The 14,371-nt window shown below is 39.1% G+C and overlaps 1 protein-coding gene across 1 annotated transcript; it reads right to left on the bottom strand.

The window, feature by feature from the left end:
- Positions 1-11,314: 11,314 nt before the first annotated feature.
- LOC128503594 (uncharacterized) lies at positions 11,315-13,564 on the bottom strand. The gene has a single exon (XM_053473722.1). It carries the CDS (start codon positions 13,425-13,427, stop codon positions 11,859-11,861), a length of 1,569 nt encoding a protein of 522 aa, XP_053329697.1. The 5' UTR covers positions 13,428-13,564; the 3' UTR covers positions 11,315-11,858.
- Between the last annotated feature and the right edge of the window lie 807 nt (positions 13,565-14,371).

Here is a 14,371-nt window from a genome sequence, read left to right as displayed (position 1 = left end):
GCTAGTCGCTGGCACATATCTGTCCTGTCAGGGCTCAATTCTGATCATTGCCATTAGGGTCGAATGCATTAGGAGTATGAGATTATCCGGTCAGGATGTGGGTAGCAACCTAATGTAGCTGATTGAACCCTTGTTTTTTTCTGTTCACCTGTATCAGTTGGGTTTATATAGGCTATTTCTGATCCTGACCTATTTTTACAACATTCTGACAAATTAAACTATTATTCTTCTAAAATTCCATTGTGTTACTGTCATCTTATATATATATTTTAAATAAAAACGGCTTTCGTTTTAAGGATTATCAAGTAGAATTATGTGTTTTTACTTTATATCTGTGATGCACTCCTCCCCAGAGGTGATAAAAATGGCATCAAATGCTGAAATGCAAATTGCAGGCAATGAGCTTTCAGTAATGCTTTGATACAAATCTCATTTTGTTTGCTTTTGCAGAAAATTGTTAATCGCCGTTAGGTTAATGAACACAATGTACACTTGCACATAAAACACGAATGTGATCTTGCGTGGTTAAACACTTGGCTGTGTCTACAGACGGGAAGGCCTTAATCTGGCACCTGATTTTATAGTCTGCTCATTTTAACCAATATTTGATAAAATCCGTGTCCTGGTACACGCAATGTTCTGCAGTAATAATATCACCATGACAGATGCTTGCCTGTAAAGGAACACATAACATCCAGTATGGACATCAGGTTTTAGTGCGACGGGCATACATCCAGTGCAATTTAAAAAGCCGTAACTCATTCAGAACATCAGATGGCACTGAAATTGAAATATACTATTGCTGTTCACATTTAAACTTAAAACTATGACCATGTGTTTAATTAGCCGATTTTTGCCGCAGGCATAAAACTAAAATACAACTTAATAGGGTAAATAACAAAAAAAAGACATATTTATTGATAAACAGAGATTTTACCAACATTTTCTAAAATGGATCGGACGTGTAGAATAATGCGCACAAAAATGGCGCCCCAACAGTAGAAGGGAAGGCTTTTAAATGTCAGAGTACATTTTAAGATTTCACCTTCATATGAATGGATATTTTCACTCATTAGGATGATTGGCACATTAATCTGAATATGTTTATGAGATAGCTTCATATTTAACCAGCTGTCTTGTCTAGAAAATACTATTTTGTCAAATTAAATATTTGCATTCTTTGGCTTTGGCATCTTTGTCATTATATTTTTGATGCCTAATTATATTTCCTTGCACCTCTATTTGTTTTGTATCCTGAATGAAGTGATAGGTGAGCAAAGCATCTACAATAGATATCTTTTAATACCGATGATGGGCAAGGCTGTAATAAAGCAGCTTTATCTGCTAAGGTTATGCCAATAACATTCACTGGTTAAGCCTCTGAGATTCACACTAGCAGCAGAGTGATGGCGGCAGTTCCAGGGAGGCAGCAGCCCTTTGCCGCATACCCAAGGGCAGATTTATTCCTCTTCCATTTAGTGTACCCACACACATTATATATTGTTTTTTTCAGGACAAGGGCTTTTTTTTTGATCATACCATTTTTTTGATGATGTCATCTACTTTTCTTTTTTTTCAAAATCAAGTTTTTATTCAGTTTTCAAAGATTATGGGAAGGAGAAGGGGTAGGGGTACAGAAGGGAAAAGGTGGGGTGTAGGGACATAGGGAAACAGGTACACACGGTATGAGACAATGGAATGCAAGAACATAGGTCCAGGTACAGACTACAAATACATAGGAACACAGGGCGGTCCACAGACGGCAGAGAGTAGCATTACATAAATCAGCAACGTAAACAGAGGATACAGAGCGAGAAGACCGGGCGGGCCGCGACAGCCCCATTCACATCTCAGGTAAGTATGCCGACTGGCCGAGTAGCCCGACAGCACAAGGCATCTATGCATTGTGCCCAACGACAGTGGACAACCAATAGAACCAAGTGGCCATGTAGGCCTCCCTAAGTTTCGGAGTCGAGACTCTCCTGATCTCTTCCACCCTTGCTACCCAGTCCCGATGAGAGGGAGGGTGCGGACATTTCCATTGTAGGGTTATAAGGCTTTTAGCAACGTCAAGCAAATGCCGTACTATAGACCGTTTGTAATGTGAGATTGAGCGGGGAGTGTGGTGCAGGAGCATGGGCAGAGGCTGGAAAGGCGGGGGGAATCAGAGCGCTCCGAGATCACCCGGTGGATCTCCTTCCAGTAGGGCTGTATCAGAGGACAGGACCACCATATGTGTAACATGGTACCCACGTCCCCATCACACCTCCAACATCTATCAGAGGTGCCCGGAAACATTCTGTGGAGCCTCTGCGGCGTTCTGTACCAATTCGTCAGTCATTTCTAAAAAAAAAAAAAAAAAAAAAAAAAAAATATATGATGGAAACATTTTATTTAAAAAATGTTTTACTCATCTAAAAAAGCTAATAATAAAAAACCTGCTAAATAGATTCTACTATTTCTCCAGAGTTTAGAAATACCCAATGTTTTTATGTTTTATGCCAGTATTTAACCATTTAACCATTTCCATGCACTAATTTTACCACCAGCCTTTGTCAAAACTTGAGACAGTGGTAAAGTATGAATTTACCACTCCAGGTATACGTCACTGTAAAACAACACCCCAATATGTATTCAGCAACATCTCTTGAGTACAGTGATACCACCAATGCATGGGTTTGTCTGGTTGTTTGGGGGCTAAAAGGCTTCCATTTTGGTCAGTCTGCGCCTTTGTCGTATTTGGGACCTCATTAAACCTGGCCACTCCAATTTACCCCATCAAGCCATTCATTTTTTTAAAGTAGAAACCCCTTGGGTATTTGAAATGCTAGTATTTTAACTCTTTCCATGTCAGGATTTTTGGGAAGATACAGCGCTAATGTTAGCACTTGCTCATAAAAATAAACTTCATTTTGTTGGAACTGGATGGTTCCCTTGATGGTGACATCACTGCATAATTATTTTAAAATGTTACCACATTTGTTTTCATTTTTTAGCTATTTTTACTTTTCTCCATTTTTTTTAAAATCCCTTTTTTTTTTTTTTTTTTTTACTAATTTACTAATCACATTGTGACTGGAAATCTGGGCTCCGTTGACTTGCATGAATGAATGCAGTACCTGTATTCTACCTGCAGAGTTTTCAGGAGGGTCTAGAGCAGTTTATTTTTTTAAAGGATGCCGCCATCTTGCAAGAGGCAAAATCTCTCACAGTGGCACTTGTGACTGCTCTCTGGAGTGGTCACAGTGAGTCCTGGGGAGGGTTTTCTGTGTCGCCGAATGCCTCTCTGTTGAGGCATTTTAGCGACCGTTGAAGCTGACACCATTAATTGATCATTGAGCATTGATCATTAATTGCCTCCTAAACTAAATACTTTTTTTTCCTTTTGACTCTGAGGACAACTCTTTTAAAAATGTTATCTATTATTTGTATCCTTGCTCCAATAAACCTTTTCTTTCTTTTATAAACTTTTGCATGCCTAGATCTGTATATTTTTTGTGCTCAATGCAGAAATGCCTCAGCTGTTTTAGCACTGTCACTCCATGACAGCTTGGGAAGACATTATTCCAATGTGTCCTTTAAACTATATCACAAAGCACATTATGAATAAAGAAAGTTATTATTTCCTCTGAGCAATTTCAAATTGACTCGGAAAACCTCTGATGTATAGCGTTCTGACAATAAGAAAAGAGAACCTAAATGAAAATAAAAAAATAAAATTAGACTGTCATTATGTCCAGGAAACATAAAAATGTACTATAAAACCAGAGGACGCAATTGAAAAGGAACACATTAGTTCAAGCAGCCTACGGAGTTTGGGGGAAGATACAGATAGTTTTGAAAATTGTAGCACATTCTAAATCTTTAGGAGCAGAATCTGCTGTGTCAGGATTTTAACAGGTGATCAATCTATTTAATTATTTTTTCCCAAAGACAACTCTGTTTGATGCCAGGAGCAAAAAGTTTGACTTTTCTATCAAGCAAGCAATATTAACGGATTAAGTCTACATTTTTTCTAAACTGCTCAGCTGGGCATGTGTCCAAATAGTAAGGGCATCAAAGACCTTCAGTTTACAGATGTCTACCAAGACAAAGTACTTAATGGAGTTCAATAACTGCCCTACAAATTACCACAATTTATTTGGATAGCTATCGGACCTGTCATGCACAAGAGAAAAGGAGTATCCCTCTCTTTCTAGATGACCAAATACTCTTTTAAAGTCCACATACGTGATAGCTACTTTTTTTTAAATTTCCTTACAGTGCTTCAAGGATGTATGATGATTTTATTAACGTCCAACTATTGAGTGTCCACTATCTTTGCTAATTGAATGATATTTCTCATCTCAAGTTACGAAGCCAAAAAATGATTGTCAGTAATCTGGATCATTTTTTTCCTCTAGGTTATTATATCACTTTATGACGCATGTCTACCTTAAAACATCATGATTGCAAAAATCCATCATTTAAGCAATGTTTCTTTTGTATTGTTTCAGGATAGCATTGCAAGAGATATACCAGTTAACAATGTAGCTATTTTAAAATAATAATAATATATATAAAAAATTACATTTTCCACTAGAAAGTGATGCCTGCAATCAGTACAAGGAAACCAGTATAACATTAAATAGAATGCGTCATGGTTTAAAATATTAAACATCTATGAGATCTTCTTGTTTGGACATCCCTTGGGTTTTCTTTTCTTTCTTGCTAAGGAGAAGCCGGTTGAATGGAATGGGAGAGATAAGCCACCCACAGATGACCAAGCCACCTAACAACCTTGTGGGTTAACTGGAATTGAGTCAGTAAGTGTGCTACTACTAGTACATTAAAATAACATCCTAGTTCTAAATATATTACTGTTTTGTGGATTTTTATTTTAAATTTTTCATTACAATTTATAAAATTGCAGGGACACAGCATCAATCTGTTATTAGAAAGTCCATTCCCAACATCAGGTTAGGTGCAGGAAAGATGGCAGATACAGTCTCGTAGCAGTTGCAGAGTCCTGTTGAATAGTCCTGTGACTAAAGGGACACTCCGGTTATCATGTGCACTTTAATGCATATGATAGCTTTGTGGCCCCTTTAAATTTAATTTTGTCCATTTTGCTAACGCATGGGGGTACTCCGTGTTGTATATACTTCTCCTCTCTCAAACCAATACCACCAATTGATATGCGTGGAGAATAATCCGCTCTGCGTTGTGTATTAATGATAAATGTAATACCCCTTGTTACCTCCTCCAAGAACTAACATATAACCGTATCCCCTTTTCCAGATAATATATATGTCTAGTTCTACTAAGGTTTTCTACCCGATATTACAATAAAACAGCCAACCCAAGGTTCTTACCAGAGAGAGAGCTTTAATTAGAATCTGCCCAGATTTATGTTACAGCAAAGACAAAACCAGAGTTACAGTGATATACAGATGTCAATCATTCATACCGATCACAAACATCCCATCTATCTAATATCTGCTGCTAAGTGTGTATGCTGTGTGGGTGATGTGCTAAGGGTGAGACTCTCCAATCCAGTCTCCTTCTGTGTGTGTTTCTACAATGTCTTTTTAAGGGATTTCTCTATTGATGTGTAAATGAGGTCCCTGTCCTGTGTTCCCAAGACCCCACCGTGTGATGTTATTGACTTGCTATGTTTCCCATGCCTATCTCCAGGTGATGCATTTCCTTCCTTCTCTACATAGTATGTAGGTGTGAAATCTTCTTACAGCTGTCTTTCCTGTTACTTCCCCCCTAAGTGGCTTGCAGCTATCATACATACATATATACACACATAAACTTAATCAAGCACATATTAATTACAGATATACATACTTTGTATTTACCCCAACACTCCCCCACTTGAATAAGATCCATATAGGAACTTATTCATAAAGACATATACCAACTCAAACCCAAACAGTATTACAAGAACCAATATACTGGTATTTTATATCCCTACAATTGATGCTAGCTCTAATCGTTCCTGCTTGGTGTGTGTTTTTTTCAGTTCTTTCCTCCAGAAGCAATATAGGATGAATAAGGAGCAAATTAATACAAATTGCAGGAATACAAATATTACAGAAGCAGTTCTTAATCCTGGGTGTGTGTATACATTGTAGGGGATGCTCCACCAGGGCTCTTGAAAGCTGTGTGTAATTTCTTTAGTGCTGGCTAAATTTTCTTTCACCAGATCCTGTAATTGCACAACCCTTCTATTATTTCTTTTAAATAATGTATCCAAATCTATGTTAAGTGGCGGGATTGTTTTAAATAGTGAGGGAATCATCTTATTCCAATTTCCCAGCTCCTCCTGTACCATGTTCACAGATACCTGTGTGAGTTGAACGTTAGCTCTTATGACCTCCTTACCCACTTTCATGGAGCCATAGGTGAGATTAACACACCATCCTGTAGCAGGTACATTACAAGGTACAGTTTGTTGCCAGAGAATTTTAGATACACCCAGTGCACAGATCGTAGGGCCCTGCCCATGTACCACCCTTTTCCATCCATTTACAGTTCTGTGAAGGTGAACTGGGCAGCTCCCTGAGCTCTCCATTATGCATCCATCTGAGCGGACTAGGGGTTCTAGTACACAGGAACAAAGCCAAGCATTTTTACGTCTGTCACAGCAACTGGGGTTAATAATCTTCCATAACTGGTTTTCTTTTACCACCAAGCGGGTTTGTGGCAGGAGTTGTTTTAAAACATTAGTGCCATTAGCCACGTCTAACTCACCCAGCATAGTCATCTTATAAACAGGTACAGGCTGTTCTGTCCAAACTGGAATGTCGATTATTAATGGAATTACCTTTTTCCCTACTTTACACTTATTGCACCAACTCTGTAGACTTTTAATTTTGGAAAGGACTACATTCTGGCAATCTATGCCAAATTCCCTAACCAGATCAAAAACTAGGGTAGAATTCACAATTCTGGGCCATTCCCCTTGTTTTATTTCTTGGAGGCCTAAATTTAGGTGTTCAACTAGTAGATTTCCGACTATACCACATACCATAGCCTTGGACACATCATTATTCTCAACTGATTCTCTCAGAGCATTTACAGATATATTAATCCATTGCAAATCTGCAGCAACTGTGTGAATGTTCTGTATTGATAGATCAGTTTCAGCTAGAGTGTTAAATTCCACACGTCCCTCTTTAAGTAAAATTTGTTGCAACCCATCTACAAATTTTTGTTCTCGTGAGTTTAGATCCTCTATGTCTCCTCTATTCCAAATTGAGGTCCCCAAACTGAATCCTGATATTATATCAGTACCCAGATCCCTTTTTTCTCTCTCTCTAAAACGAAGCCCTTGTGTAGCATCCCAGAATAGATTAATATGTGCTTGAAACACCTTTTTAAACCATTCTTTCAACATTTCTGGGCAGCTCTCTGGTATATTAAATGAAGAAAAATTTAACAATAAAGGTAATGTTACATAAGACACATCTGTATAAGCGACCGTTTGTGTTGGTTGTATGAATAATCCATGCTCTGGCCAGGGGGTGGTTGTTGGGCAGTCCTGTGAGTTAGTAAGTTGTACTTTAATTGCTGAGTCTACTATAGTATGCAGTCCACTGTGATTTGGGTTGCATGTCACAGAACCATCCTGGGTTAATGTAAAATTTCTTTCCAGCAGCATCTTTATTCTCACTTCCTTTGTGGTATTGGCCCAAAATGTACTGGTACTCTTATGCATATCACTCCCTCCTGGATAGCTCCAAACTGCAAATTCAGAGGGAAGGTTAGACTTAGGCATTGAAATATTACACTGTACCACTATCCATCCCCCTATAGCCCCAACCACGGTATGCTTATCCTTAAATGTAACTTCTGGCGATTGCCCCTTTACTCTTAAAGTTACTCTGATTTCTCCTTTTTCTTCTGGACGTCTTTCCTCCCTCTTATGCCTATCTACTAGAATACCTGCATCTCCTGAATTTTTTTCACCTAAATTGCTCTGATGTACCCTTATTTCCCATTTATGACTATTGTCCATCAGAGTGCTAGTCCTTTCTCCTTTTATATACAGTATATACATTAAGCCTGATACAATCAACCACCATATCACTGCTGCTGTATTTTGGCATTTCACATTTCCTAGTTGAGATGTTCTTCCAGGGGTCTTCTCCATTTTCTATTATCTGGAAAAGAGAACTAAGAGAACATGTTAATATACATTACTTCTGCACATCGTTTTTCCCTTTAAAGGCTTTTATCTGACACGCATGTGTCCATCTAAAATTCTCTTCCCCCACATCTAGTAAGTACACAGAAGGACCAATTTTGTCTATTACACCATATGGACCTTTCCATTTTGGTTTAGGAAATGGATGATAGGGAGCAAAATCTTGCAACATTACTCTGTCACCAATCTCATGTTCTGTTAAATCTCCTTTGGCATTAAACCACTTTTGGGTATATTTGTGAGTGCATTCATCAGTAGCGCAGATAGATTTATGCACTGTCAAAATATGTTCTTTAAGATTCTCAACCCAGGCTTCTGATAAGGCTACTGTGTCTAGGGCAGGTGGGAGAGGATTCAGTAAATGTTCCCACGTTCTCATGTTTCTCCCTAATAAAGCTTCATAAGGGGCAAAACCTGTTGATCTGCACACTCTGGAACGAATAGTTGACAAAACAAATGGCAATTTCTCATCCCAATCAGTTCCTTGCACATTCACAACCTTTTTTAAAGCATCCTTTATTGTCCTGTTCATTTTTTCAACCTGACCAGAGGATTCTGGATGGTAGTATATATGGAATTTGTGATTAATTCCTAGTAAACTACAGGTTTCCTCTATAACATTACCAATGAAGGCTGGTCCACTATCACTGTCCATAACCTTTGGAATTCCCCACCTACTGAAAATTTCTTTTACAAGTATTCTGGCTGTGTTGATTGCAGTACAATTTTTTGTTGAAAACGCCTCTACCCAGTGACTAAATGAATCTACTACCACAAGAATATATTTATTTCGGTGGGCAGTATTTGGTAATTCACCAGTGTAATCGATTTGGATACGTTCCCATGGTCCCATGGGTGCCTGTCTCATCAAAGCTCCCCTCCGTCTTCTGTTAGTAGGATCATGTCTAGCACATTCCAGGCATGATAATATGTGATCCTCCATATGTAAAGAATTTTGGGGCCACCAAGCTACCTGGTCTAATCTTTCCATTGCTAATGGGAGCTTCGGGTGTCCTCCTACCGGAGAGCCATGTATCCAAGTGAGAATATCTTTTCTCACTCCTTTTGGGGCCACCCATATTGGTACCTCATCCTTAGTGGTTACAAGTAACCCTTCCCTCAAATATAGGTTCTGGCCCTCATACTGGATAGGACCTGTTTCACAAGCTAGTTTTAATGGGCCTAGCTCCTCATCTTTTTCTTGTAGTTTAGCTAATTCACTTGCTCGTTCATAAAGATATTTCGCCTTTGCTCGTGTCAAGACAGCTACAGGCATTGACATAACAGCTGTTAACAATGGCCACTCATGTGCCACACTAGCTGCCTCCTTTGCCAATTTGTCTACTTTGTTATTCCACTGGTGTTCTCGTGTTGCCTTCCTATGAGCCTGTACCTTTCTGATATTAATTCTATGGAAATTATGTGATTCCTCTTCAATAGCTTGCCACAAGGAATCATATTTTACTCTGCCTCCATCTGTTCCTTTAAACCTCATCACATTCCACCATGGAAGGTACACAACAGCTCCTTTACACACCTGGTCTGAATCAGAAACAACATTGACCTCATTGCTGAAATTTTTCATTTCATTGAGTACCTGGAGAAGTGCAGCTATCTCAACATACTGTGCAGAAACCGATTTACAGGAATACATAAACTGTTTTTCAATTTGCTCATCTTTTACCAAAATACCAGCAAAGCCTGCTATCCTATGTCCATCCTGATAAAATGAGGAACCATCAATATACCAACATTCATGACTGCAGTCAAAAGGTTGTTGCATCGTTCTAAAAACTGAATGCTGCAAATTTGTTCCTAATATCTGGCATTCATGAGGTTCACCTTCTATAACCAATCCACCTGCAAGAACACTAGGTTCTTTCAGTAGCATCCCTTTTATGTTCTCTGACAACAAAGCAGTAGTCCATCTAGCTAACCTTTTACTGTTTACATCACTTTCTTTCCATTTGCCATTTGCCAACAACACAATAGGGGTATGGTGGCTTGCTATAACAACAGTTTGTGTTCCCGTCAAGTATCGGAATTTATTTATTGCCCAGTAACAACACAAAACCATACGTGTACACAGAGGATATTTTTGTTCCACTGCAGTAAGCAACCTGGATGCATATGCTATAGGTCTTTGTTTGCCAAGACACTCCTGGGTAAGTACAACTGCTAGAGAATTGGGGCCCACATAGGGATACATCCGAAATTCTAGGTTAGGATTAGGGACAGCAAGGGTTGGAGCATTACCAAGGGCCTTTTTAAGATCTTCCACTGCTCGTGTATGTTCAAGCTGCCACTTCCACTGATCCTGCTTTAATAAATCATACAGTGGCTCTGTTAACTCGGCATATTGTGGAACAAAATCTCTGCAAAATCCAGTCATTCCCAGAAACTGTCTTAGGCACCTTTCATCTGTAGGTAAGGGAATTTTTCCAATCAGCTCCACTCTCTGTTCATTAATACTGCGCCCAGACTTCCCTATGGTCACACCAAGAAACTGAACCTGCTCTCTTCCAAGCTGTATTTTTTTTGGATTCAGTTTTAAGCCTGCCTCTCTCAAAAGCTGTAACAATTCCTGGATATCATTTTTATGTTCCTCCATTGAGGGAGACCCAATAAGAATATCATCCACATACTGAACAATCCTTTCTGACTTTGAAAATTTATCTACCACTTCTTTCATGTGAGCATGAAAAATGGCTGGGCTATCTTTGTAACCCTGCGGTAGAACTGTCCACATATACTGGATTCCTTCCCAAGTAAAAGCAGTCCTGTATTGGCACCTGGGATCAAGACTTAAACTCCAAAAACCATTACTAATATCAACCACAGAAAACACTTTCATGTCTGGAGTTATCTTACCAATAATTTCTGGATAAGCAGCAACAATAGGGGCCATGCTTTTTGAATGTCTATTCAAAACTCGGTAATCAATCGTTAATCTATACGTTCCATCGGGCTTAGACACTGGCCATGCCGGGCTGTTACATATAGACGCACCTCTTACCAATGTGCCCTGGGCTTCTAATTGCTTAATTACTCCTGTAATGGAATGGAAAGCTTCTCTGGGTATTGGATATTGTTTTTGGGCTGGTGGATCACTGCCTTCCAGCAACACCATTGTTTGCATTTTACCACAGTCCTGTTTATGTTCTGCAATGACATCCTGATACTCATTCATAATATCATTCCATTTGGGGTCCCAACACCCCCTTGCTTCCCCCACTGGTTTCACTGTCGCTGTTGCTAGTTCCATCGGAGGGTGCCATACATGGCCTGTATTTCCTTTTCCTTCCATTTTCCACAATTTTAAATTAGCCAAATCAACAACCAGTCCTTGTTCCAAACAAACATCTGCTCCAATAATATCTTGATTTTCACATACAACATCACACACCCATCTTTCCTGTCCAATTTGCATTTCCACATCACGTACAAAAGGAGCTTCAATGGAATGCCCCGTAATACCTGTAATTCTAATTTTCTCATTTCCTGGATTAACATGCTTGCTAAAACTTACAGCTGCCCCACTATCTAGCAGCGCTTGTACTCGAGTTCCCCCTAATGAAACATCAACAGTGGGCCGCCCCCAGGGATCTAAGATCAAATTCGTGAGAAAATGACAAGAAGGGGCTCGGGGGGCTCGGAATTCCTAACAATCACCTTTTTCTTTAGGGTGAACTACCTTGTTGTCTTCCACAGTAGCTACCCTTGTTTTTGCATTCTTGATCTTATCCAATTCATATTTCACATTGTCTAGTTCTTCCTGTAAGCGATCTCTTTCATTTTTAATTTCATGAAAAGGTACCCATGGTTTTAACGGTTTATCACTCTTTACCCTCCTTCCTCTATCTGAGTCGTTATCAGTTCTATAACCTCCCATATTCTGAAATCTATTCCCCCTCTGAGAATACATGCCAGACCTGTCTCTTCTCTCTTGCCCCTCTACCCTAAAAATTCTTGCAGCATCAACAGCAAAACTCTCATTTTTAATCTTTCTTCTCCACAAATTATCAGCTCTTAATAATATGTCACACATTTCTGATGGATCTGGGGTTACTGATAAAATCTCCTCTCTAACCTCTTGCTCTAATGCATCTAAAAACATTGATCTATGCATCAGCCCTCCCTGTTCAAAACCAGGATTACTGACAACCAATTGTTCCATAACTGTAGATATTCTAGCCGACAATTCATAAGGAGATTCTTGTTTCAGTTGTTTAATTTTGCCAGACAACGACATACCAGATGTAATTCCATACAATGCTCTTAAAATCTCTTTCAACATATCCCTAGTTCTACACTGCTGACCACATGTCTGTACAATCCTAACCCACAATCCATTTCCAGCAACTCTCTGCAGAACTCTTTCAATATCCTCTCTTGTCAAGCTATACATCTCTTTTACTCTTTGAAACCCACAAAACCATTGCAAAAAACGGTTAATGTCATGCTGGGGGACCAGACCTATTTCTTTAACAATGGCATCCATTTCTTGTGGCTTTAAATGTTTAGTAACAAGCTGTATCCCACCAGTATTATCAGGATTTAACACTGTAGTTGCTGTAGTTGGGGCAGCAGGGATACTCACTGGCTTTTGTTTCAGATCATCCCATGGGTAAATAGATTTATATCCTATATCTCTAATCCCTGAGTTAACGGACCCAGGAATTTCAGGTGCAGGAGACATACTAGAAGGTGCCATACTTTCTGCCATTTTATTAAAAGCCATATTGGTAGCATGTCTGCATTCATCCAATTCTCTCTGCAAATCCAACATTTTCTCATTCACCCTTTCATTCTCCTCTTTAAGCTCCTCACACACTTTGGCCTTTTCAATTAAAGCTTCTCCAGTTGCTACTGCATATACTCTAAGATCAACAATCTTATTATTTAATTCATTATACATCTCATCATGCTTTTCAGATTTTACTTTAATTGAAGCATTCAGCTCTGCCAACTTATCCTCATTTGCTTTCACAATTTCTTCCAATCTTAAACAACAAGAGAGTAGTCCTTGCACAATGCAACCTTTTCTTTTACTCTCTGACACCTTTTTTTCAAATAATGTCTCTCCCAAAAACTTCTGCAACATCTCCCATGACTGTTTACAGTCCTGTGGGATTTCATAAGGACCACCATGTCTCTTAATATAATTCAGAAGCCATTTCTTAACATTTTCAGAATAAGTAACTTTTGCATCCTCCATGTTGCATGTCATATCAAACGAACAAATCACAGCAATAGAATATAATAACAATTATACTCACCACACTCCAGGCAGACTCTGTAAAGTTCTTCTGGCCAAGGGTCACGGCACCAATATGTTGTATATACTTCTCCTCTCTCAAACCAATACCACCAATTGATATGCGTGGAGAATAATCCGCTCTGCGTTGTGTATTAATGATAAATGTAATACCCCTTGTTACCTCCTCCAAGAACTAACATATAACCGTATCCCCTTTTCCAGATAATATATATGTCTAGTTCTACTAAGGTTTTCTACCCGATATTACAATAAAACAGCCAACCCAAGGTTCTTACCAGAGAGAGAGCTTTAATTAGAATCTGCCCAGATTTATGTTACAGCAAAGACAAAACCAGAGTTACAGTGATATACAGATGTCAATCATTCATACCGATCACAAACATCCCATCTATCTAATATCTGCTGCTAAGTGTGTATGCTGTGTGGGTGATGTGCTAAGGGTGAGACTCTCCAATCCAGTCTCCTTCTGTGTGTGTTTCTACAATGTCTTTTTAAGGGATTTCTCTATTGATGTGTAAATGAGGTCCCTGTCCTGTGTTCCCAAGACCCCACCGTGTGATGTTATTGACTTGCTATGTTTCCCATGCCTATCTCCAGGTGATGCATTTCCTTCCTTCTCTACATAGTATGTAGGTGTGAAATCTTCTTACAGCTGTCTTTCCTGTTACTTCCCCCCTAAGTGGCTTGCAGCTATCATACATACATATATACACACATAAACTTAATCAAGCACATATTAATTACAGATATACATACTTTGTATTTACCCCAACACTCCGCAGAATCCACCAATATATACATTTGCCCTTTCCACATCTCCCAGCTGAATTCCATGTAGAAGATGTGTTCCATGATATACTTACCTCCAGTCAGCTCCAGTCCTGGCTTGTGGA

The sequence above is a fragment of the Spea bombifrons genome, chromosome 8 (assembly GCF_027358695.1).
Source record: "Spea bombifrons isolate aSpeBom1 chromosome 8, aSpeBom1.2.pri, whole genome shotgun sequence".
In the NCBI taxonomy this organism is placed as follows: domain Eukaryota; kingdom Metazoa; phylum Chordata; class Amphibia; order Anura; family Pelobatidae; genus Spea; species Spea bombifrons.
Note: the sequence above shows the minus strand (reverse complement) of the source record. Positions and strands in the feature narration are given on the sequence as shown.